This window comes from Poecilia reticulata, chromosome 11 (assembly GCF_904066995.2).
Source record: "Poecilia reticulata chromosome 11, P_reticulata-male-v2, whole genome shotgun sequence".
Taxonomy (NCBI): domain Eukaryota; kingdom Metazoa; phylum Chordata; class Actinopteri; order Cyprinodontiformes; family Poeciliidae; genus Poecilia; species Poecilia reticulata.
This window is the reverse complement of record NC_088840.1, coordinates 4,513,027-4,540,334: the sequence shown is the minus strand read 5'-3', so window position 1 is coordinate 4,540,334 and position 27,308 is coordinate 4,513,027. Positions and strand designations below refer to the sequence as shown.

At 37.7% G+C, this 27,308-nt stretch overlaps 1 protein-coding gene and 1 long non-coding RNA gene across 3 annotated transcripts in view; one reads left to right on the top strand and one right to left on the bottom strand.

The window, feature by feature from the left end:
- The window catches only part of khdrbs3 (KH domain containing, RNA binding, signal transduction associated 3), a 157,910-nt gene that overhangs the window by 52,582 nt on the left and 78,020 nt on the right, over positions 1-27,308 (top strand). For both annotated transcript variants that reach the window (XM_081612273.1, XM_008421354.3), the window contains exon 2: positions 14,240-14,358. In XM_081612273.1, coding sequence (XP_081468399.1) covers positions 14,240-14,358 — 119 coding nt within the window. The remainder of the gene's footprint in view (positions 1-14,239; positions 14,359-27,308) is intronic.
- Positions 18,476-25,567, bottom strand: LOC145553602 (uncharacterized). The gene is made up of 3 exons (XR_014089653.1): positions 23,706-25,567; positions 22,723-22,824; positions 18,476-18,613 (listed from the first exon to the last, which is right to left on the bottom strand). It is a non-coding gene; the product is annotated as an uncharacterized LOC145553602 (long non-coding RNA).

The following is a 27,308-nucleotide window of genomic DNA, read 5'->3' as shown; positions in this document are numbered from 1 at the left end:
GGCTGATTGCTTCCTCCTTTTATCCAGGTAAAAAAAATCTTTGTTGAGCATCAAGCACTTTCTGTATTTAGCTAAGTTTAACTCTCCCGCAGGCTTAGCGCAACTCTCAAGAGAAGCGCGGCAGATGTCACAGTCAGACAACTGTCGGTCCTGTCAGACCAAACACACACAAAAAACAAAAAAACTAATAAAAGCACACGCAGGGTTAGTGCAACCTCACCGGACCACGCACAGGATAAAATGCTCACCGAGTCTTTTGGTCCCTGTCTCTCAAGACCGCAAGAGGGTTAATGAGGCTTAAGTATGTTTTTTGTAAAAATTGCAGAATTTTTAAGTCAGAAACTATCTTAAAACCTTCCAATTTCTAAAAGATTTTAATTAGTCTGCTAAAAACTTGGCCTAAAACCTTTTTAAAAAGTCACCTGCATCAACCACCTTTATTGGCGAGCCAAATCTTTATCATTCTTGAACAGTCAAGCTATGTGCTTTTGTTTTTTACCCCTTTAAAACGAAGCAATTTGATTATTAAACTATTTTTACCTAACTCTACCAACATCGTAGTTGTGAAAAAAGGCTGCAAAAGCAAATGAAAGAAATGCTTTTCTTTTATGTTTCTATCTTTTAATATTAATGCATTGAAATCTCAGTAATTCACTTCAGTGACTTCAAATCCTCATTTTGTTTACATCAGCATATATGCTCTGAGATGGAGAGCACAAAATGAGAAAAACAACATGACTTTCCTCTTAGAGTATTTTGTTTATTTGATGTGCAGCAGAAAAATACTGTAGTCTTCAGCAGAATCTGGTATCTAGCATCCAGATGGATTAAAATGGTGACAAAAGCCTGTCCTCCATTTTGCTCTTAAAGCTAAATATTTCTCTATATGCAGAGCAAAACAGACATCCTGGAAAGTAAGTGGTGCAAGTTATAACGTAGCAGCACTCATCAAATTCAAGCGAATATAGAAAACAAGTTTTTAGCACTTTATGATTAGGAATCTGAGCTGCCTTCCCCTGGAGAACGTAACCTAAATGGATGTATAATGTTATATTATACAGCAGCGCAATAAATGATGTCAGTGTCGCTGAATTGAATATTCGAATGTTTCTCTTTCAATTTGAAACCGAGCGCTTTCGGTTATTTTATGCTGTCTTCTCCAGTTACTGCTGTTGAGAGGTTTTTCAAAGATGTAAAAAATTGGAAGTAGCATCGTGCATTTGTAATGTGGTTGAGGGAATACATGTAGGTTGAGCCATCACCATGAAACGGAATCGTAAAACATGTCTGAAGCATGTTTTATGTACACAGACTTCACAGAGCCATTTAGTTCTACTAAATTGGATCTAAATGTCAGGTCATAAAGAGAAGCTCTGTTCACTCTCTGAAGGAAAACACCGTTTCCAGTCATGTCAAAATCACCTTGGCCTTATCCACAGCTTTTACTCACAGAAGAAAATAATGTAACAGGTTAACCATTTAGAGTCTGTGTTGTGTTAATGTGGGGTTTTAAGTCATAGATTGCACAAAAAACAACCAGGCTTACATCAAAATCCATGGCTGCTAGTTTAGCAGTTTAGTTTTCCTCAAATCTTACACAGGAGTATCCACAATGCAAAAAAATGTATAATATAGGTGCATTTTTGCAAGCAGAAATCTTAAACACAAAGAAAAAAGGGGGGAAAAAAGATACTATATGCTTATATTGTGCTATTTTTCTTCATCAACTGACATATTACTTTTAAATTTTTTCTTCTTGTCCTGATGCAAGAAAAAAAACAATGTCTACATAGCATCTATGTGTAGCTCCCCTCTCAACATGGACTTACTGGACTTAATGATCCTGTGGGCTCCGTTCCTAGCTCCACTCTGCAGCAGGCAGCCGAAGTCATGCATAATCCCACGAAATCTCCCCAGCTTATGAATTTTAAATGGCAAGGCCTAATCACAGGGCAGCTTTAAAGTGATTCCATTTCTAATAGGAAGGCAGACAGCTGGGATGGCCTCCCGTTGTGGCCTGCCATCAACCAGGAAGGTGGATTTTTAGAATATTCAGAAATGAGTGCCGTGTTTATTGCAATATTTCTTTCCATCTTCAGTATGGATGATCACTTTTTAAATGGAAAAATCAGACTTTTATTTTTATCTTTGCAGTTTCGTTCTCCATGAATTAATTGCCAATTTAACTAAATATAATACAGTTCCAACCTTGACTTTCTAAGTTAGTGGAAAAATATTCCATACCTTCAGGGAAAATTTTTGTGTGCACAGAACTGAATGGAAATTAATGAAAAAACTTTTAAACTTTGAACATTTGCAAGTTCTGCTTCGGGATTGTTGGTTATGGGTTCTAAAAGAGAAGAGTGTGTTTCTTGTTCCATCAGTAAGACATGAGGAACCCAGCAGGTTGTTGGGCTGTGGGCTCCAGCCTGTTTGCTTTTGCTCTTAGTACCATTATGGCTAAAGAACCAACAGAGCCTGGAAATGTATGGAATTGAATTGTATCATTTTCCAATAATGGATAATTCCAAAAAAGAAAACAAAGCATTTGTTATCCCAATATATTGCAGCTAAAACTCTAAATTTTGAATTAGTTGAGGGATTTTTCCATTAATTCCAGTTAATATCATTGGTAACACTTTATTTGAAGGGGGGTGAATAAGACTGCCATGACACTTTCATAAACATGACATAACACCTGTCATGAACATGAATAAGCCTTCATGAATATTTATGACTGTCATAAAGCGTCATTCGGTAAATTATGACACTTTTAATACAAAGTTGACATTATTCAAAATGCCTTTGTTATGACAACTTCACATTTACCAAGAAATCATTACTGTTTAAACTTTATCTTTAATAACATAAAGTTACCTAATTTTTAAAGTGCAATCAGTAATACTTTTATAACAAATTTATATCAGTAATGATTTCTTGGTTAATGTCAAGTTGTCATAACAAAGACATTTTGAATAATGTCAACTTTGTATTAAAAGTGTCATAATTTATCGAGTGACGCTTTATGACAACAGTCATAAATATTCACGAAGGCTTATTCATGTTTGACAGTGTCATGTCAGTCTTATTCACCCCCCTTCAAATAAAGTGTTACCATACCATTTACACTAAAGCTAAGCCCTCCTAGATGGATGCAAACTGCATTTTGTTGCTTTGTGACGTGTGCAATGACAATAAAGTTGAATTCTATTCCAACTCATTGATCATCTTGGTTTTTGAATTACTGACAGAACCAAGAGAAATGCTCACTTAGTCAAAAAATATTTGGTTTTCCTTTTTGACCCCTGTCCAATCAGTTTGAACTCAGTCTGGTTCAGATTTCAAACAAACCTACTGACACCTAACCAAAGTCCTTGTTTTTTATATTTACATGTCCTTGCACCACACAACAGAAATTGTACCTTAATGAATCTGTATTTAGCACAGTGAGTGTAGATCTTGAAATGGAGCTAATCTAAAAAAAATAAAAATAAAAATACAGTGAAGGTTCCCTTTACCAGACTGCCAAATTAGAAGCCAAATGTAGCATCCTAAATTTCCCCATTGCAAACAATGAAGGCTTGTTGTATTCTATTCATAAGGCTATTTTCCAGAAGATATATTTAATATCTATCCAATTTTTTTGCTTTCAAATGTCCAGAATCTTATATGAGCTGCTGGAAACCCCGAATACAGGTCTTACAGAATAAAGTTTAAGGCGTTCTTAAAGGCTATTTTGAGTTTGTTTTGAAGAAGTGTTCTTTAAAAATGTTATGTCAGCAAGCTAACAACCAATTAAAAAGGAAGTCTGTATCAAACTGGATCCAACCATGGTAAAAGAAACCCAATGTGAAATAAATAAATGTCTCAACAGCTCAGACACCCATAAATCTCAAAACTAGTTTTGCATGAAATGGTTGTTTACACTGAAGAAGACGTTGAAGGGCTGTGGATTATTGCTGAGTGACTCATCAATAACAGGATTGTGCATCTGGGATCTGTGGTAGGTACAACATGTGTCCCAGGACGCTCACAGGGATCCATACAGTAATGTTACATGAGGTGTTACAGAAGGTGATCTTTCACAAACGGGGCTTGCTTCATATTTCCACTCACCTTCAATAACATCTAGCTCACAAGTAATCAGGCACGTGCAGAGAGGGAGGGTAAGGGGTGCTTGAGCATCTGCCCTTTTTGCTCCTTGCCCCCAAGTGCACTTATGGTCAATTTTTAATTTTGTTTTATTTTTTTTGGTATTATTATTTTCTAAGCCCTCTTCTGACACATAACATGTACTAAAATTATTATTATTTTTTGTACAACATAATAAGCCCTCCCGTCACCTTGTTACCTTTGACCTTTTGCCCGTGACGCATGACGCAATTGCCTCTCGCGCAGTGAGATAAGGCAGCTAACTGCGGAGCTCAACGTAGCGAACGTTCCAGATTACAGAACAGTTTTTGGTGAATTATTTAAAAAAAACGTTTTTGGTGAATAAAGTGGAGTAGACTTGCTACTTGTCAGTAGTGATGGGCAAATGAAGCCTCATGAAGCAATGAACCTTTCCAGCCCTTTGCTTTGCAAAAAGGTTCATTACTCGATGCTTCATTCAGGACTCACTAGGGACATCTGCTGGTGAAACTAACAGCTTTGTCACTCAGTTGGATCATACTTCCAAGAATCAATAAATGCAATATTGTCACAAAGTTTTCATCACTCATATTTAATAACAGGAGAATCTATGAAACCATATTTAATTGTCATATGTTTTAATTATTAAAATGATTTGTAGCCAATCTAATCCTGGTTTATGTTGAACGTCAGTGGTTGTGTTGGGTTTTCTTTTATGTCAGACTGATTTGACAATAAAGACATTAATGTTTTAGTGTCTTGGGAGTGTAGTGCCTGTTGGGGTGTTCACTTTTTCCTGAATTTATAATTGGCTCTGATCCCTTATATTTGCCTAGATGTTGAATTTTAGTTCTCCAACACCATTAAATCTGTTTCTGCTGTGAAAGACTGATATATCTTTGCTAATCAAACTACAAATAATAGTGGAACTTTGCAGAAGGTGAGAAATTGGGAGGTGGAGGGTTAATTATTATCTAAGAAGAATTTTATTGTGAGGATAATCTCAAAGTAATCCCAGATGTCAGATTTTTCCTCTTACTGACTCAATTTCAGACAATTAATCAAGTTTACTTCAGTAGCACATTTCAACAATGCAGTTCATAAAATCACAAAAATATAAAGTCATAAAAAAAAGCAATCTACAATTGAGAAAACCAGTAACAGACATTACATTTTGAAGAGTGCCATCATCAATACACATCAAATATCTTGGTCAATGTTCATTTTATTTTGGCCACTGAAGACAAATATTCTCCTCTGATGCAAGACCAAAAGGACAACAACCCATGATGCACGTTTTTGGTGAGTACTTGCTCCTTGTCAGATTACGGAAAATGTTGAAGTATCGTTTCTGCTTCAGCTCGGAGTAGCGGTTTAAGCAGAGAGGTAATGAAATACAACAGACACTAACAGGCCTCTGCATCTGCCTTTCTCTGAAGAACTACTGAGCGGGAGGAGACAGCCAGGTGAGGAAAAACTGTTCTTATCCATCGAGTCAGTATTTTTATCATACAGACATTAGGCTGTTGTTGTGTTATTAGCTAGCTGCTAGCTAACGACTTTGCTAGCAAAGCTAGATAACTAAAAAGCTTCTTCCCTCTGGAGGCACAAAACCGATCATCTCCATAATGGATATATGTCCGATCTTCTAATGTCCTTTGCTGCATGATGTACATTTCATTTATTCTGGCGTTAGGTAAACATATCTTGAAGGAGAATAACACTTAAATAAAAGTCCAACGAGGATAGTCATTTAGAATTAAAAATAACTCACCCTGAATTACCATGATAGATATAAAGTGTGTAATTAATGAAGGGGAAAAAACTCAACCCAGACTTTAAGTTTAGGGTCTGGTTCGCAGTGTATGCAGTTAAATTTTTTTCCACAATTATTCAATGGGAAAAAAAAACTAACCTAAGTTAAGTAAAATAAAATTGTAATCAAAACTTTTGGAATTGTAATGATTTCTTTTTTAAAAACAAATCGTTTTGTTTAAAAAACTTTTTTTTAATTAAATAACTAATTTTTGTCTTGTGAACTTAAAAAGTTATATGCCAAACATAAACTTTTATTTGCACACATCAGAAATAGTTTGCCCACGACGTCATGTGAGAATCACAAGCAAAACTTTGAGTCAAACAAAAACTTAAGACTATCAAGAAAAGATTTCTGACATTCACAAACAAGTTTGTTTTGCAAAAAAAATTCACTTCATGAGACAAATGTGTGATTTAAATGTTTAAAAAAGTTTTTTTAAGCAAAACTCAGTAGGCTTTTCTCATGGTGACATTCAACAATACAATTCAATATTTGCTTTTGCTTTTTTCTTTTTTCTGCAGTTCCACCTTAAAGTTTGATGCAGCTCTGCTTTCCTGAATGGACCATCTTCATCTCCACTGCAGCAAACAGGCATCTCTTTTATAGATTACAGTCACTAAAAGGTTGCATTGTGCCCTTGTTTATATTTTTAATAGTGTAATTCTGTAAAGACAAAATATGTAAATCAGAGCCAGACCACCAGCTCTGATTTACATATCTTCCTAAATTGCGGGTTTGAATATTGCAGTACTTTCCTATAACAAAATAGACTTGCAGAAAGAAATTACTAATATCTAAATATCTGACATATGCTTTCAATAAATGGCCCTTTCTCAAGCATCCAAAACAAAGATGGTTCTGATGTATAAATTACCTTTTGTCTTCCATTGATTTAGCTGCAAATTTAGGGCATTTAGCAACACTGTGCGACATGTCTGTACAAACCAAACTAGGCAGTTTAGATTTCAGAACATGAACAGTTTCTTGAATTCCGTACTGGTACTAAGAGCCTTTGCTTTTCTGGAAGGATCATTTGAAGTTCTAGACTTCAACAAAAATGGAGAAGCAATAGGATTAAATGGTATGCGTGCTTCCTTTTGTATGAATCTAGAAAAACATTCAAAAGATGGATAATCCCCACATGCATCAAGTACTTCAACAACAACTCTGCTCCATTTAGGTACAACCCAGTCTGGTAACTTCAACATTTTATGATTTTCTTCACAATCATTTAAGATGGACAGTCCCTTTACTTGAGGCATAGCCTCTTCACAACCTTTCAAAAATTCAGCAAAATCTCTGAGAGGCAATGGATCATTTGGTGCAATCTTTGGCCATGACTTAAGTTTATCCCTAAATGCTTTCTGAATTACAAATGGGTTTCCATATCTCTCCTGAAGAACTGACCAGGCACCTTCATATGCGTCCTCAGAGCTTCTGTAAAAGAAACTTTCTACAGCCTTCCGGGCTTCTCCAGAGAGATAACTTTTCAGATATAGCATTTTTTCCCCAGCAGAGATGGATTTTGAACCAATTAAAGTTGTAAATGATATCTTAAAATCCACAAATTTCAAAGGGTCAACTGAGAATATGGCAGGTACAGGAAGGCGACTTAAACTTAACGAGCTCGTTAAGGCTTCAGCCAAGTTTACTGCTGGAATCTCAGAGCAAACTTGAGGTGGTAGAATAGTTGAAGCTCTTGCAGTTGACTTTCTTGGCTGTTTTAGAGTAGTGGTCCCCAACCCCTGGTCCGTGGACCAATTGGTACCGGGCCGCGCAAGAAATAGTGAAATATTTCCGTTTTATGTATTATTTGAGTCTGGAGGATCTTTTATTTAGAAAATCCTTTAACCGGATTCTCTCGGTTACTTGCGCACCAACACTGAGGCCACAAGCAGCAAAATGAGTAAGAAACAGATCAGATGTCTTTGGAAAGTTTCTTTGCGAAGGGGAAAAGGCCCAGAGAAGAGACAGCAGAATGGATTCATCCCGGACCGGTAGGCGAGTCCCACATTACAAGCCCTCTCTGCGTAACATGTGGCGACCGGCTGCTAATGAGGCAATGAAGCTTCAAGCTGCTTCGCCAGGTAGAGACCAGCTGTGCATATAAGCAACACTTTGGGTGTTATCATCTCTCATCACTCCCAGATGGGACCGTCTCGTTGCAGAGAAACAAGCTCAGGGCTCCCGTTAGTCAGTATCGTGAGTTAAAATTTTTACGAAAGTAAAATGTTAATTTTTGTGGTGCTTCTGTATTTTATTTTGAAGGGATACATAAACGTTATCATAGCGACCAGAGTCAGAGCGTTTGGGCTGCGGTTGTGAGTCTTAAGTCTGGTTTAGACGGAGAGATTTAAGAATTGTCGGCCGATTCTCTAAACCTCTGTGACCACAGAGCTGATAAAAGTCCAACAGGTTCGATCGGTTCGTGTGTCCAAGGCAGGAGCAACACGAACCGATTCCAGTCACGAACATCCCGATTCCAGAGGATAATCCAGTAAAACCCCCAACATAGCGGGAATTTAGAATAACCAAACACGGATGACGATGTAGAAGCAATAGTGATAGTTTGTAGAGTCATTTTAAGAGATAAAAGACGTAACAAAAAGAAAAGGCGGTGGATGAAAGGGACGGGAGCAGCTGCTCTATTTGCTGCACTGTGACTTGGAGGTGAATATGTTTTTTCATAGTTAACATTTTTAACTGAATAAACATAATGACCTTTAGATTTAATAATAAACATTTCCACATATCATCTCCGATATCCACCGGACACAGTTTGCGCGATATGTCAGCTGTTTGGGATTCCCCTCTGTTTTTACGTCACCGCGCTTTTTGATTGGCTACCTGTCACATTCAGCAGGTTGTATTCTCGTTCCCAGACTGGAAAAACCCCACAGGTTGTGATAGAAACTCCAAGACAACCCAAATTGGGTATATTCAGGATTTAGCGGGAACACAAAGACAATACTCCCAAACGCTTACACACAAGATCATAAAGCTCATTTGTTAATATAGTACAGGCATCTAGTTTCTGCACAATATCTGGAGTATTTAAAGAAACTCATAATTCTGTTTCACTTTATCAAGACCGTTTTGGACTTGCTGATTTATTTCATCCAGATTCTCCTGAGAACAGAAACCTTTTAATTTCTTCCTGGCTTCTCTGGCAATTTGTTTCCAGGATACATAGGATTTAAGAAATGCCTTTGTCTATTTTGCAGATTCTGCTTCTCTGTACTGCTCTCCTTTTTCAGTTAACTTTCTTGTGCGAGGACCTGAAACCAACTCTTGTCCTTTTGGCTTTTCTTCAGCACACAAATCTTCAGCAGAAAGTCCTTTTTCACTTGGCAGTGACATCTTAACTATTTACAATGACCTAAATGTTACAGTGAAATTAAACTTACATTCAAAATTACTTGCAAAAACACCAGTCTAATTTTTTTTTAATTAGTCCAGTTACCCTTCAAGTAATTCGGCGTAATTTCATAAACGCCAATAAGAGTCACGTGACATCATCTCCAAGTTGTTTCCGCGTTGTTTGATCAGTCAATTTCTCACCGAGCGAGCGATCATCTGTTGGAATCAGTTTCTGATGCAAACTTGGATCCACCGCGAAGACAGCTCCTCATGGTGGCGTCGACTACGAAGCAGCGTCAAACTTCGGCCGATGTCCGATCCAAACGTCTCACCGTCAATGGAAGGCGACACACAGAAGCTTCGAGTTTTCACTGTAGCAGCTCCCCAGCACTTGAATTAATTTGCGCGGTCTCGACGGGTGATTTTCAAGGTTTGTTCATTTTCTTTGATGATCATCGGTCAACTCAATCATCTTGATCACCATAGTCATCATAGTCACCATGATTACTTCAGTCACTGTGAAAACTAAACAGATATACAAATATTAGAATATAAACATAAACTTACAAAACAACAAAATAAAACGTACCTCGCTGCTTTCACCGGGGAACGCTAAGTGTTGATAGTGCCAAGCACCTTTGACAGCATTCAAGTCGTTCATAGGTACAATAATTCTGCCAGCTTTTATAGGGCCTGCCCTCATTTAGCTACGGCAGCCCGTGAGGTACATAACACACACACACACACAACTTTACAAAGTGCAAATACAATTAAAACAAAATACAAACCACCAGTGCTCATCAAAACAGACACATATTATTAAACAATCTGCAACAACCTTTAAATAATTTACAATAAATAGTCTAAAAATTTGAATAATTTAGGCAACTTAATTTAAATGATTCACTATCCATTACAGCATAGTTGTATGCTCTGTATAGAGATTTCCCTTAGCTTTGATTGTATATCTCACAATTTTGTAATTTATCATTGTTTATTAAACTCTGAACACTCTGAAAGCTGTGTGGCTTTGTTAATATTCTGTCCTAGAATGTGGTAAGATGTGCCCTTTTTTTTTGAGCACCTGCCCCTTTGTGGTCTCTGCACGGCCCTGCAAGTAATAAATCAGTGGAGGCCAGTGGGCATAATTAAAACGTGCCGGGCAGCAGATGTGCTTAGCAGTCTGTCAGTAACTTATTACTAAGCAGAAAAATATTGTCTACACCGAGAACAATACAGTAAAACTAAGGATTATTTTATCTATTTAAAAAAGTCACATGCCGCAGTAAGGATGAGCAGTCTCAGTATCATTGTAGAGTTAATCATGAGAACTGAATCTGTTGGATTTGATGAGAATTTCAAAACAATATTCAGATAAAACCTTGAGGCAAATCAAAATAGTACCACATTAAACCATCCGTTCATCCATCCTGGTTCCTGCTGAGGATAGTTTCACAATTTCCTGTGGAGAAACTTTGACCTGTTCTTTGCAGAATTACTTTCATCCAGCCAATTTTGTTGGTTTTTGAGTAACATCTGCATCCTAAAGCTGATGCTGCATCTCAAATTTTTCTTTGACTAGGCCACTCCAAAACCTTTGCTTTGAACCAATCTGAGAGAAACTTGCTGGTGTGCTTTGGATTATTGTATTGCTGCCTACTCCAAGTGCGATTGAGCTTGAGGTCACCAACCGATAGTCGGACATTCTTCTTCGAGATTTTCTTGTTGTCACATGGTATTGTTTACTGAAACAACACTTTCTGAAAACTTCCTCTTTCGTCTCATCAGTCCACAGAGCATTTTCCTAAAAGTCTCGGATTATTAGGATGTTTTATTTTCCCAAAGACGGCAAAAGGGAGCAAAGGTAACCCTTTTACAAAGCAAAGGAATGAATAAATTCTGGCTTGGAGGCCAGGTTGCCAGGTTCTTTCTCACTGTGGAATGATGAACATCAACCTTAATTGAGGAAATATTCACTCTACAGTACTACAGCTGTCGCTCTGAATCGTTTTGTGACTTCCTGGTTGAGCTGTTGACATGCTTAATTTATCTGATATTAACATTTATTTGAGGGTCTGAAACAGGAGTGTGGCAAAAACCAGGAACTTTAGAAACCTGTAAGGGGAAAGTCCTCTTTATCTGCATTTTCTATGGATTTAAAGGTGTTAGAATCGAAGGTTTTGCCTTCATACTCTTGCATGTGTCTGATCTCATTCAAGCTCTTGTGTCTGTTTTATGCTAATTAAATCAGTCTTATTTGCTGCTGGCATAATGAATTAAGACTTCTTGAGTCAACATATTTTAGCAGCTACTTTCCCCATCAGACTAAAAAAGTGTCTACTTACACTTCATACTTAACATTATAAAAGCTGAGTGGCTATAGAGTAAAACCCTCCTGTCTCTCCAGGAAATGACCAGGATACTACAGTGTCTTTATGCTTCCATTTGCATTTGAGCAACAGACGGATATTGACATTAAAAGCTTCCTCGCTCTCCTGGATTCGTTTCATTCTTCCAGTTTCTTCTCGTGTCAGTGTTGCTTTGGAACGGAGGAGTTGCAACGAGAAACGGGACCATTACACAAAAAGAAATGGTCAAGAAATAAAAAATTTTTCAAAGAGAACCAAGTTTCTGCGAAGCCAATGTAATAAAGATTGATTTTTTTATTTTTTACCTCTGAAACAGACAAATGTTGCTGGAGTGGAGGAGTCTGTAGGAACCCGTAGGAGAAAGAAAAGAAACAGCAGGCGCATTGTGCTTGTGTCAGGAATGTATGTCTAATCGCCTTTGTTTGAGCACATGGTAATGACTGTAAGGTGGAGGTGGCTGCCACTTTGGATCGTCACACTTTCTCCCTCATAAACTGTGAGCAGTAATCCTCCAGAAAGATCAGGCTGATTCCGTGCACCATTGGAATGTTTTTAGGAACTTTAAGGCTGAAAAATGCGCCGCGAGCCAGACGAGACGAGAAGCATTCCCAGCTAAAGCGTAATCTCAGTCACAATCTCTCAGCACATCAGAGCCCTGACTGTTTTTGAGGACAACGCCCGGTGGAGGGAAAGAAACTCTGTCTTGGCATGTTGCTAGGCGATGCATTAATATTAATGCTGTCTTTTTTCAGAACGTGTTCTTGTCTCTGCCCCCCCTTGGGAGAAACTGAGGCTTAAAGATATCTCCATCTCACTGATACTTCTTTTATCCTGCTTAAAACTCATATCAAAGGTTTTAATTACATTCTGCTAATGTAGTGCTGCCGAGCTTTGTTGAGGGAGTCGCAATTGCCCTCTGAGTTTCCGGTTGGCTCTGTTGATAAGCTCAACTTTGTTTAATTGAAAAATGTGGACTATTTTCTCGTGTTGTTTGAACCTGCGTGCAGGTTGAGCCTAATCTACTCAACTTCATATCTGATTCTGAGGCAGGCTTCAAAAACCTGAACGAAGGGAGGAAGAAACAGTGCAATGGCTCTTTTTTCTTTCTTTCTTCACCTTTTTGAAAATCATTTTACCCAGAGGAAGTAAATCTGTACTGTTGTCTGCCCTCTGCCTCACCCTTTCCCTCTGCTAGGCTTTTAGCCTGGAGTCTTTGTCTGGGACCTGGATGCTCCTTCCTGCTGCCCTCTCTGCAAAACCATTTTCCTGCCGCTGAAACACAGATGTTATCCATCTGATTAAACGTTCAAGGTTACGTCTCCCAATACATCAAAGTCCCACCTCTACTGAAAGAAGCAGCGTGACAGCCAGTAGTTTTGGTAGCCTGGAGGTGCAAGCGCCGGTGTCCTCCCATTCATTTTGTTTTTTCACTGACACCCTATGTGTGCTTTGAATTAAAATTTGTCTTCATGCAATGTTTTTGCTTGTGTACCTTCTTTTCTGCAACCAGATTTGCCAATGACAACATAGTAGAGATCCTTAGTGCTATGGTAGCTGAAAACAAAACCTTTAGCAGTACCGTGGGAATCATTTTGTTTCTCAGGTACAAATAAACTGGTCACAGTTAACAGGATGATGGACGGAGCTAAATATAAAGACCTATCAGATGTTGCTCAATAGCTCAGAGTTCTAGCCAGCATGTTTCCTTAACTTCCAAATAAAATCCAGTAAATTCAATAAAATACTTTGAAGACTCAGACCATAGAGTACACCAGTACCTCAATAACTGACAGAAGATTACCAGGTAACATGTCTTGCAACATAATGTGCAAACACCTAAACTTCTACATAAAGGAGCTGGTGATTTGAGTCACTTTCCCACACTATGTGGGCATGGTGACAACACTTCCTTTAAAGTTTTAAGAAGCTATAGAAAGTTATTTTATAGACTCTTGGTTATTTTGTCAAGGTTCTGGTAATAAAATTAGTCTATTCACGCTACTTAAGGAGAGCTGTGGTTTGAGTTGTGGACATGACAAAAAATATGCAGCCAATTGAGATTTAGTAAAAACAATTTCCAACCTTATGTGGGTTTAGATTGTTATTGGCCTCTTAACGGTTTACAATTAGGACATAAAAATATATTGTCTTGATTGGCTGATGTCTTACAGGGATGGACACTAGTAGCAGATAAATTATTAGAACTGATTCACATTAAGTTTTTAATTTCTGATGCCAGACTGAACGCTAAAGAGCTGTCACCAACTCGTACTAGACACCTTACAGACGCTAAGTTTCTTGTGCTGGTCATTTTCTGCAGATCACCCACAGTGATCTGCAGTCTGTAGGACATCATGTCTTAAATCAGATGGCTAATGGGGCAACATTAAGATTTTCAAAAAGGTACACCTCTAGAGTGTTCAATGTGCTAGTGGACACGTTCAAATGGTCAATAGAAGGTGTACGTTTTAGTGTCAGAATTTTCGTTGGTAACGTGAAGTGGAAATTAAAGTCTTGACTCTCGAGTGATGGTTGTTCTTTCCTTTTTTCTTACTTCTAGAGATAGAAAAAATCCAGAGAGATGAGGGGAAGGAGGAGGAGAAGTTCATTGACGTTGTCATCAACAAGAACATGAAACTGGGCCAGAAAGTTTTAATACCAGTCAAGCAGTTTCCTAAGGTAAGTGACACTGCAGCGCCACCAGAGACGACTCCGACAAAGTGACGTGTACAGATGGAGAATGTTGGATTGTGTTATATTTAGATAATGAAGCCAGCTCAAGCAGGTCTGCTTTTGATTCCACCTTCTTCCCAACAGCCACTTGACACTTTCTGACGATATTTTATTTCATTAGATGCAGCACGTCTGCAACGTTGTCGGCTGACAGAACTGGGGTACAACTGAGTTAAGATGTTACTTCCCGTCTTGAAAAACTGCAGACATTTTTTAAACACTCACATCATGTGGAAACATGATGTGAGTATCTACATGAGTATCTACACATCATGTAGGTACATGATGTGAGTATGTCACATCATGTTCAAGCTCATGATGTGACCTTGGACAAAGGTTTTTTTTGCCTACTTTAAAGTTAGTTGACATGCAGCTGTAAATAAAGAACAAGACTCAAAGGTGTTTTCTCGCCTTATCTGTCAAGTAGATTTTTTCCTAAAACTGAAACATATTTTTATAGTTTAAATAAAATAGTATAAGCTTGGTTAGCAAAAAGAAAAAAACCCTCCAACACAATCTGTCACTAGTAGCGGGTTGAAAATGTTCTGTTTTCTAATAACCGTTTGCAACGTGAGAGCATTTTGAGGGACAACAGTGATTTTACAGAGAGCACTTAAACCTCACTCGCCATGAAGAGCTTTCACAAGCACTGGAGTTCTTTAGGCCCACAAGCTTATTGCATGACAAGGATTTCCCACTGGGAGCACGATGGGGAAGGCTGGTGTAAAAGTGAGAGGGCTGCTCTTAGACAGGGGACATCACTCAAGTTTTCACCTCAGTTCTCCAGGGGGTCAGACAGCAGTAACCTGCAGTACGTCAGTGAAGGGGAACGAGGAGGGAAACGACGCATATGGACAAAACTCTGAACCTGTATCACTAGCTCTAGGCTAGGTCTCCAAAGTAGATATCCTCTCCTCATTATAACTGAAATAGGATGCAGAGCATAGCTATACCACCCTCAGTATAGCATATTAGTTTGCAAAAGTTAGCAATATTACAGTTGCAATAAAGTAATTGGATAACATCTACCACTATCACATCATTGGGTATCTGCCAGTAACATAGAAAGATTAAACCGCCTGAGGTAAATTACTGCAGTATTTTTTTTTGTCTGCATGAACACATTTTGACCACAAGCTACGCCAGCCTGCCACAAATATTTTTCAAAAATGTCTTAACATTCCATGTATATTACACATCTGCTGCATTGTTGTTTATTGCATGGGAGTTACTCAAATGTCACATCAGTGACCCTATAAATGATTTACTGAACCTTCTGTAGACTATTGCGCCACACGGTCAAGGTGGCGTATTTATATCCCAGTAATGCCTGTTGATGCATATTGTACACATACCAAGAGTTAATTATGCATCATTTCACTGCTTTGGCTCCTAAATACCAACATTTGCATGTTTGGTACTGTATTCAAATTAACAACCATTACTGAATTTTCTTACTGAAATGGTAAATAAATTCAGACATGATGGTGCTCAGAGTGGCTCCATAAAGCAGCTTCCTGACCTACTTTCTTTTTGAGAACATTAAACATTCGAGAACATCCATCATATGTCTATACACATGCAGACACGGTTAATAATACTCATTCTTAGCGATACAATACCCTCTGTTTTCTTTTCTTTATTAATTCTATGATTTTATTTTCCTTTCATTAATGTAATGTATCACACCATATATTTTCCACTTTTATATTAAATAAAAGTTTAAAAAAAAACATTTGAGAACATCAAAAAAAGGGAGGGAAAACTAGCTTACACCCTTCATCTCAATTCATGTGCACTATCCAAAATAAAGATAGTTCTCATGAATTGAGATGAAGAACATACAGAATTATTGCATGTGATGTGATGGGATTTTACAAGATGTGTCTCAGTTCTTCATATTTACAAACACATATGATGCGTACAGGGTGAGAGACAAAAACGTTTCAACAGAGGCTTCAGTCTGATCTGTTTTTCTTTCTTTTCTTTATCAGATTATTTACATAATTTATCCATCAATCCGTTTTCCATTCCTAGGCTTCAAAAACTGGACTGGGAGGTTTGCTTTATCATCATATATGACTAAATTCAGGCACCACCAGATCATTTTATGGACAGACAAGACAACTTTACTGTGACTTAAATGCTAGACCCTTTGTAGTTCAGTTTTATCGAAACAATGATGATATCCAACCAAACACCTGAAGTTGATCATTTCTTTTGATACATCTAACTACAGTGATTCCTGACTGGATGTAAGCCATTGTTGTTTGAACTGTGTTAGCAACCCTGTGCTGTGTTCTGCACACTCTGGTTGTAAACAAGTCCCAAAATAGATTTTCAAAAGGCATTCAGAGAGTACGAACCTGCCTGGTGTAAAAGTTGTCTGTTGACGACAAACTTTAAATCCATTTATACATCAGAGGATGTCATTGCCAAAGAAGGTTTGGCAGTGTGTCAGGGAATATGGATTTCTTTTTAATATTTATTTTTGTGTCCTAATGTAATGTTGGTTCCTCATTAAAATGTGCTAGCCCCCTGCCAAGACTGCCATTCGAATCTAGCAAAAATATATATGCTATGCTGAATTATGTTGCTAAAATAGATAAAGGGCAGAAAGACTTGGGGAATTAATCTGTTGATCTTTTTTCCTGTCGAAGGTGTTCCCAGCACTGTTTTTTTGGTCCCGTACTTTCATCACTGTTGGCTTGAGGACCGACTTGAAACAGAATAATTCCAAAAATATAATTTCAAAGTCAACAGTTTAGTTGTTTCTTGGTGATGATGGCCCTTTAGTCACTCGCATTCAACATGTTGTGGAGCTCAAATTAATTGTCCGAACTAATCCTGATGAGCAATGACTGTTGCGCGACACGCAGTGTTATCTGAGGCTGATCTGGGTCTCCTAGGTTCACTGCTAACCCGATTTGCTTTGACAGCTTTGATAAGTAGGGCCACTAATACGCTGTTTAGAGCTTCAACAAGCCACCGAAGGAAGACAAATTCAATTTGTTCGTTCTGACAGGTAGCGGCGGCAAGAGGGATAGGTCTGACTTGAATAGGTTTTTCTCCTGAGCTGTGAGCATCACCTCTTGGCTTCTGGCATTGAAGTGGCACTGGCATTTTCCAAACAGCCATTTAGAAGAAGTTAAATCTATCCTCTAGAAACATGGCTGTTTATCAAAAACAAAGCGGGCAAGGACACCATGCGGCTCGTGCTCGGCTGCCAACTGTGTGATAAAATAGAGAGTTGATTTTTTGGGGGGGATGAATTTGTAGACTTTTAAAGACATAGGAATGTTTTTTTTATTTTTTTTGTATTTTATTCTAGAGTGTATATTAAATTCTTTAAACCATTAAAAAAACATATCCAGAAACCATTTAAACTCAGTACAGTAGAACATAATCAAAAGTTTGATTTTATTTAACTAATTAAACTCAAAAAGTGAAGCTCAAATATTATAGTGGTACATTTCTGTAAGCTGATTTTTTTTTTACATATTTTGGTAGTTGCAGTCTACAGCTATCCCAAAAGTAAAAGAAAAATCTTAATAATACACAAGAGCAAATCAATAAATGAATAAATACACTTTTCCATACAAAAACATCTAATGAAAATTAGGTCTTTGAGAGTACAGCCTACCAACACTCACCATAGTTATCATAGCAGGTCTTGGTACTTTGACACCATGTGGGCAGGTGCCAAGTCCTGCTGGAAAATGAAAACAGCTTCTTCATTTTGTCAATAGAGAGAAGAACAAATGGCTGCAACACACTGGACCAAAACCAGGATCTGACATGAACCAGAAAACCAAAAAAGTTGGATTGCCTCCTCTGGTTTGGGGTCAAGTCTGTGAAAATATTGTTTTGAATAAATAGTTCTTTAACGAGTCTACACTTGCATTCTAACCACCTTTGCAACGCAATTCCAATTTTGACTATTGTTGAGGAACTAAGACCATTTTGCCTTTTTTAAGTTCGGTTGCATTGTCGGAGCGTATCTACATTCCCTGGATCTCTCCTGAAGAGCAGCCTTTACACTGAAAGAACAACAAGCTATTAGTGAGTTACACGGAGTCCCACTGGTTTATTTCCTGTTCCGACCGTGGGTTTTCTCTGCTCTTGGAGTGGTGATTTATCCCTCTGCCGTCACTCTGGTCCTGCTGTCCTCAGCACAATTACTCCTTGCGAGTGTGCCTTCCTGGGGAGATGCAAAAATATATTCAGCAATTGATGAGAAGATGTCAGATGTGCTCCTTTTCTTTCCCCGGCAGGCCCACCCCTATTCAGGTTAAATGTGAGTGATCATGCAGCTCTTTTACTTTTGCCAATGTTTTTGTAATGATCTATATGAATATATGTATATATTTGTTTTCCTGTATATCATTTGCATCCGTGTTGTTTTTCACAACAGAGCAGCAGGAGACAACTTGTGATTAAACACATCCGCTTATATTTTGGTGATTACAGAAAGCCCAATCCTCTAACATAAAAAAAAATCCCTGGCAGGTTTTAGTGAATCACATAATCCCTCATGATAGCAGAAACCTAACGCATCAATCACGGCAGATTTTGATTGCTGATAAAAAAAAAAGGCAGGGATTACAGTCCTTTGTGGAAAAAAGACTGGCGTGTTCGGAGGATTGTCTATAGAACAAGGTGTGTGCTGATGCTGACTTACTGGATGATGTGTTCAAATGTTCAGATTAAACCTACTCTCTGACATTTACTGCCATTAATCAAACAAATACAGCGCAAATCTGCATGATCTCTTTTTAAATATCCGGAAACTGAAAGGAGCTCTTGGCAAACATCATTTGTCCATGTCACTAAATTATCAGTGAAACAAACGCAGTATTAGTAAGGAGCTGTTGCCATGGGAGATGTAACGTTCTGAAGGCACCTTATGGATAGAATTAGATGTGAATTAAAGATTCAGCCATTTCTCATACGTCACTTAGTCTCCATAAACTATATTTTATGAGACTGTTTAACCATCATACTGTCTTGTAACAGTCCTCGTTTAAACTCTGTCCTCTATACCTTTGGGTTTTTGCAAGGGTGTAACTAGATCTCGTTTCAGGGGTTAAGACTCTAACATACTTCATCCGAAGTGGCAAAATCGACTCTCGTTAACGTAGACACACAATGAACGCACAACATTTTACAGACCCAAATGACTACAACGGGAGACTCAAGGATTTCTCAAACATTCACAAAAGAATCAAAGCAAAACTCCTTGTATGTTTTTGATGAGGGAATAACATTATAACATTATGTCAAAAGAGTCGATTTTACATAATATTTCAGATTTAGAAGACATTTTATGAAAACCAGGATAAAAAATCATTTTGGCTATGTTTCACTGCAGGTAAAACGTTGCTCAACAACAACTGTACATCACAACAATGCTGCTATATGCGGTACACAATAACAGAGATGGTGACTGGAGTTTCAGTTCCAGTTGCAAAAACGAAGATTTTTGGCCTGGAATTGAACGTCTGCGTTAAAAAACTTGACACTTGACTTAGACTCGTTCTCTGAGACTCAATTTTTAATCATCTCATGTCAACAGGAGTGAAAGTAAATCAGTTTATAAGCAACAGACTGCAGCTCAGACAGGTGATGAGCTGAGCTGTGTTAATTTATCAGCCCGTGACGTTTAAAGACAGCAGACAGTTAATAACGCATAACAATCTGTTCATGTCGAATGTAAATGTAGAAGATGGTTTTCTAATCATCTGACTCAGAGTTAGGAGAAAATTAAAACATCTTAACTGAAGGAGGACAGTGTGAACACATCCGTAAACAGATACTATCAAAGGAAAAGCACAGACAAAACCGGTTCTAATTTCCCTCATTCACTTTTTCTTCTTTTATATACGTAATGCTGGAAATATGCTTTATCAATTCTTAAACTGATTTAAAGCAGCTTATATCAGGTTTTGCCTGTTCAATCAAATATTAAAAGGTTAAAAGATAACTGCTGAAGAACATTAAAACACTAAAGAGCAAATGTTAAATATTCATGTGTTAAATTAGGCCTAAGGACAAAACAGAACAAGGTTTTGATTCCTAACCTGCAGCGATGCGCTGCTATAGTCTGTCTGGATTAGAAAACTCTTCCTCTCATTAGAGACTTGACTTGAGCTTGAAAATGGAAAAAAAAATATTAACATTTCTGCACAAAAATATTTCAAATTGTTCCAATTTCGGTCCACCATAATAATATATAATCAATAATCTATTTTAGTCGTATACAGGGTAATAACTGCTATTGTTGTCATCAACAACAACACGTTGCGCTGTTTATTGCCATCAATGGCATCAGCCTTTAAATCTGTTGCTGATGTCAAAACAGCTAAAGGGCTGCATGTGAATATTTATGTGTGGTCCTAAACAACATTAAGAACTGACTTAGAAAGAATTCTTATTTATTTTTTTATTTGAGATTTTAACATAATTGCACATTTATATAATCTTAAAAACAAAACGGTGCAATACAACAGGCCTGTCATAATAACAAATTCTGCTTGTTCCAGAAGTTATCGCGATAATCGCTAATGTTGTTTTGAGACCATTATTAAGTTACTGTAAAAATGCAAGAACACATTCTCAAAGATCAATAAACTTTAAATGCTAATGAACATTTAACACCGGAACTGGAAGACATTTAAAATATCCAAAATTAAAAAAGAACTTAATAAAATGAACAAAATTGTCCTTCAAGAAAAAAGAGCTATTTGAGACCAAAGCACAAAACGGAAGACTTTTATCATCCAGTTTTTGGTATAAAGAGAGAGAAAAGGAGCTAAACGATAAATTATGCTAATGGAAATTATTGAGTTTCTTTTAATTTGCCATGCGATTACTTGATTTATTGATTATTAGCTCAGTGTACATACATTATATATATATATATATATATATATATATATATCTTTTAATGTCTGTGTTTTAATTAAATATAACAGTAAGAAGAGCCACATATACACACTTTTTACTCCAAAACATATCTTGGCACAGCCATTCATTTAAACGTTGCTCATTAAATTTATTGCTGAACCCAAAAAAACAACAGAAATCCTTATAAAATTATTTAATATTTTTAATTAAATACAAAAAAAAGAAGCCCAGAGTAGATTGAACTTTGTATTTTTGGTAGTTGTTGCAAAGCGTTTCGACACCGCTGGGATGGTGCCGCAACAAGACTCTGAAATATTGAATTAGGCACTTCATTTATAAGATCAGACATAATGAACTTGTGTAAATAATAAAGTAGGTTACTCAGAGGATATCAGAGGGAGAGTTTCCCAGCATTAAAGCCGATCGCTTGGTTTGTGCAGAGTAATGAGGAACTTCAAACCGAGAGTGCTGGGACATTTTCTTTTTTTTTCTCTTTTCCCTTCACAGTCTCTGTTTCGGTGCCCTTAACGGGAAACTTATTGCAAACAGAGTGAATATCTGCCTGTGTTCCCTTCAAATTCACCATCTTTTTTCTGTTTTCCTTTACTTCCAAAAGTGCTTATTTTTATTCCCAAGTTGACGTGTAGTTGACATGGCTCCTGCGCTGTGATGCGGGGAACAGCACGGTGTTGCTTTGTTCTCCATCAGAAAACAAGCTTTTCTGCTTGTTCGAGCATTTTTACCCATCGGCGAGTTCGCCGCTGGAAGTCAGCAGGCTGAGATGTCTCCACAAACAATCCTGGGCACAACATCCCATCCGCAGCCTGTCAGGCGGACGGGATGCGGTGGGCAAAAAGAAAAGAATCTGCCGTGGTGCAATCTAGCCCTTGCAAACCATTGTTTGAGGATAGCACAGCTCGGCGATCAAGACTGTGTCCAGGTGGAAATGATGGATGCACTGGACATAAGTTGAACTCAGAACATTTCCTGATAACCCCTGATGCCTAAGCGCTTTTGTACAGAGCCCTCCAGGCAGGGCCGTGCAGAGACCACTAAAGGGGCAGGTGCTCAAAAAAAAAAGAAAAGGGGCACATCCAACCGTATCTTAGGACAGAATATTAACAAAGCCTCTCAGCTTTCAAAGTTTAATAAACAATGATAAATTACAAAATTGTGAGATATACAATCAAAGCTAAGGAGAATCTCTACATAGAGCATACAACTATGCATATGTAAGATATTGTATTAGTAATTTCTTTCTGCAGGTCTATTTTGTTATAGGAAAGTATTGCAATATTCAAACCCGCAATTTAGCAAGATATGTAAATCAGAGCTGGACCACCAGACATATTTTGTCTTTACATAATTACACTATTAAAAATATAAACAAGGGCACAATGCAACCTTTTAGTGACTGTAATCTATAAAAGAGATGCCTGTTTGCTGCAGTGGAGATGAAGATGGTCCATTCAGGAAAGCAGAGCTGCATCAAACTTTAAGGTGGAACTGCAGAAAAAAGAAAAAAGCAAAAGCAAATATTTAATTGTTAATGCATGTCACCATGAGAAAAGCCTACTGAGTTTTGCTTAAAAAACTTTTTTAAACATTTAAATCACACATTTGTCTCATGAAGTGAATTTTTTTTGCAAAACAAACTTATTTATGCATGTCAGAAATCTTTTCTTAATATTCTAAGGTTTTGTTTGACTCAAAGTTTTGCTTGTGATTCTGATGTGTGCAAATAAAAGTTTATGTTTGGCAAATAACTTATGTTGACAAGACAAAAATTAGTTATTTAATTAAAAAGTTTTTTAAACAAAACGATTTGTTTTTTAAAAAAGGAATCATTACAATTCCAAATGTTTTGATTACAATTTTATTTTACTTAAATGAGGTTAGTTTTTTTTCTCCATTGAATAATTGGGAAACAATTTTTAACTTCATACTCTGCGAACTAGACCCTAAACTTAAAGTCTGGGTAGAGTTTTTTCCCCTTCATTAATTACACACTTAATATCTATCGTGGTAATTCAGGGTGAGTTATTTTTCATTCTAAATTAATATCCTTGTTGGACTTTTATTTAAGTGTTATTTTCCTTCAAGATACATTTACCTAACGCCAGAATAAATGAAATGTACAACATGCAGCAAAGGAAATTAGAAGATCGGACATATATCCATTATGGAGATGATCAGTTTTGGACGGGCGATGTGCCCTTATTGCATAATAAATACTAAAGAATGACCGCTATCATTAACGGTACAGGGAAGAAGCTTTTTAGTTATCTAGCTTTGCTAGCAAAGTCGTTAGCTAGCAGCTAGCTAATAGCATAACAACAACACCCTAATGTCTGTCTGATCGATAGATAAGAACAGTTTTTCCTCACCTGGCTGTCTCCTCCAGCTCAGTAGTTCTTCAGAGAAAGGCAGATGCAGAGGCCTGTTAGTGTCTGTTGTATTTCATTACCTCTCTGCTTAAACCGCGACTCCGAGCTGAAGCAGAAACGATACTTCAACGTTTTCCGTCATCTGACAAGGAGCAAGTACTCACCAAAAACGTTTTTTTAATTCACCAAAAACTGTTCTGTAATCTGGAACGTTCGCTACATTGAGCTCCAGTTAGCTGCCTCATCTCACTGTGCGAGAGGCAACTGCGTCATGCATCACGGGCAAAAGGTCAAAGGTAACAAGATGACCGGCTTATTATGTTGTACAAAAAAAAAAAATAATAATAATAATAATTTTAGTACATGTTATGTGTCACAAGAGGGCTTAGAAAATAATAATACAAAAAATAAAAAAAAAGACCAAAAGGGCACTTGGGGGCAAGGAGAAAAAAGGGCAGGTGATCAAGCACCCCCAGCCCCCACTCTGCACGTGCCTGCCTCCAGGGGACATGGGGATCTTTTTTTCTTTTGCGTTCCCTTGCAATACTTTTGTACGGAAGAGGATTAGAGCCACTGGAAAAAAATATAAAACAGTTCTGACTTTTTTCCCAGAATTCTGAGAAAAAATTCAGATTTTAATCTCAGAATTCTGAGGAAAAGTCAGAACTCTGACTTTAATCTCAGAATTCTGACTTTTTTTCTTACAATTCTGTTTTTAATCTCAGGATTCTGAGATTAAAGAACTGTTTTATGTTTTTTTCCAGTGGCCCTAATCCTCTTCCATACTTTTGCGTCCCCTCTCAAAACTTTTGCGTTCCCTCACAATAATCTACTGATCAGTTCATGCGGCGTAATTGATACTGTAAGCCTTTCTTACGGTGGCCGCCGTAATTTCTGCTTTAACACAAGGTTATATAAGGTTTTTCCATGAATGTTAATATCTCGTTGTGAAATATCTGACGATTAATATCATTTTCTTTAGTATAGAAAGGCACCACCTATGATATAAACAGAAACTTTCCGTAAGTAGGAAAGAAATAAAATACATCCAAACAATTTGGACTATTTCTGAGTTATTATGGTTGTGATCTGTGTTTTTCTGTATAGTTATTTTGAGATTTTCTGTGTTTAGTCCTGTTTGGCTGTGAGTCTCTGTCCTGATTGATCCCGGCGGTGTCTAGTTTCCTGATTACCCTCCATGTGTATTTAAGTCCACCTGTTGTCTTTGTCTCTTGTTGGGGCCTCGTCTAACGTCTGTTTCTGTCCCCTGTGCTGCCAGTGATTTTTGGATTTTAAGTTGTTCTCCTGGTTCTTTATTAAACTTCATTTTCATCATGACTACCTGGGTTCACCGGCGTCTCCCTCACCACTCACAACCACACATCATGACAATTATCGCGGGGTAATAAGTCATCTGATTGTCTCTCTATTGAGTTCGTCTGAATGATTTAAATGGCTGCTTTCAGTGCCGTTCCATCTGAGACTTAACAGACATAAACATGCAGTAAATAAATCGATTTTCAATCAGTTTTCTGCACTAAAGAGTTAATAATAATAAACACGTTTTCACTGAGGCTGTATAAGAGCCATATGAATGAAATAAGTAATTATTGATATGACAGGAGCAGCGGCTTTGACTCCTGGTGGTGGGTGTGTCGATGTGGGCGTGACTGTCATGAAGTATGAATGGGAACGTTACTGGCTGCTGGCTTTGTGTGTATGAGGAAGCGGGTGAGCGAGGTGGTCAGTCCTCACAAAGTTTGGAGCATGATAATCAAAATTAAATAAATCGATAATTGTGACAGAACAAAGAAGAGGTTTGGAGTTGATTAATACCCGGACAGATGAGATTCCCCGAGTTAACCCAGTGCAATCCATTAGAGCAGAGGTTCCCAAACTGTGAGGCGCGCCCCCCTAAGGGGGGGCGCCGTGCCATTGCAGGGGGGGCGCGGGAAGCCGTCTGGATGACTAAAAAACCCCATAAAAAACATGAACACTGTATGCGCTCAGTTTTTACCTTACAATGGCCAACTCTCTGTTATTCCTATGGTAATTTGTTATTGTAGGGGCTTCCACACTTTCCATATCTGTGTCCTCTGTCACTTTTATCAGCAGTTAAAACTTTAATCCGTTGTTAACATGTGGTAACCTGTTTTTCTGAGCCTTTAAACGTAACATGAGCGCTACGACGCTTGCGCTGGGTTTACACCTGTGCGGCAGTGAAGGAGACCTGCTGCTGCGCAAAGCTATGCAGGTGTGTTAGAATCATGGCAGCAAACCAGCAAAACACAAAGAACTTTTCACAGTTTTCCCCCCAAACTATCAGACTGTTGAGTAAAGCTGTTGGATGCAGGTAAAGTTAGCTAAAAGATGAGTAGCTAAAATCAATACATCACCTTAAGTTTAACAAGCAGCCTGTAGGCTACCGAGTTGTCTATGTCCAGCTATGTACATTAATTTTGCCCCCAAAGGGGGCAAAAGAAGAAAAACCTTCTTAGGGACAGGGAGTCTCTAAGAATACTCCTCCCCCCCTCCCCCCAACGTAATTCAACCAGACAGCTAGTTGTAATCCATAGGGGGGCGCAGAAAATGTTTGGAAACCACTGCATTAGAGGAACCACTCATTTTGTTTTTTGTGGTGATTTTAATCTGACTTTTATCCCAAAAGTTGTTTCCAAAGGATGTTTGTGTGTGACCTCATCCGGTCACCTGACATGGTGTAATTTCAAAAGCTGAAAAAACGCTGGAGTTCAGTCTGACTGGGATTAAAACTCAGCACTATGATCTACTTATCCACTTTTCTACTTCCAATATGATACAGATATCTGAAATTTTGTGTTGGCCAATACAGGTCCAATTCAGAAGAACAGCATTGAATTGACATAAAATGTTTCTTCTTTTTTTTTTTACAGACATACATGTACTGAATTACAAATGTATTTGATATTCTGCACCAGTACATAACACTTAAATATACCAGTAGCATCTGTGCAATTAGAAATAGAACAGCCAATGTAAAATAAACAAAGAAACCGAAACTGACAAAAACAAAAGGCTGGCTATCTTGTGTAAATTAAACTGCAGCAAAGCGTCTTTCAAATGGTTCAGAAAATACAACTAGGGATCCTAAATATAATGTTAAATTAACAATAAAGCATGATGTCAGACAGATCTACCCCTTTTGATTGGGTGCACTGTCACCGCTACCCGATCTAGAATTGTTTTTGATACTGGGACCAAAACGATCAGATCGGTGCATCAGTATTGAGCACTGCGATTATGCTGGCAGGAGTTTGCCACTAAGCTCTCCCTTTCTAAATAAAATGTAGAGGAGATGTAGATGAGGAGCTGAATCAAACCACCTATAAAACAATAGCATCTCTATAAAGCTGAGGGAAACATGAAAGATTCCTGGTAGATCAATGACTGTAGAAACCTCACACTGCAGCTCAAGTAACTCTGATTACTTACCTCTCCAGAGTCTATATACATTTTTTAATTAAATGTGGGGCTGTTGTTAATGATTATTTTAGTAATTGAGTAATCTATTATTCCGATGATTAATTTAGTAATTGAATAAAAACGTTTCCCATTCTGTAGTAG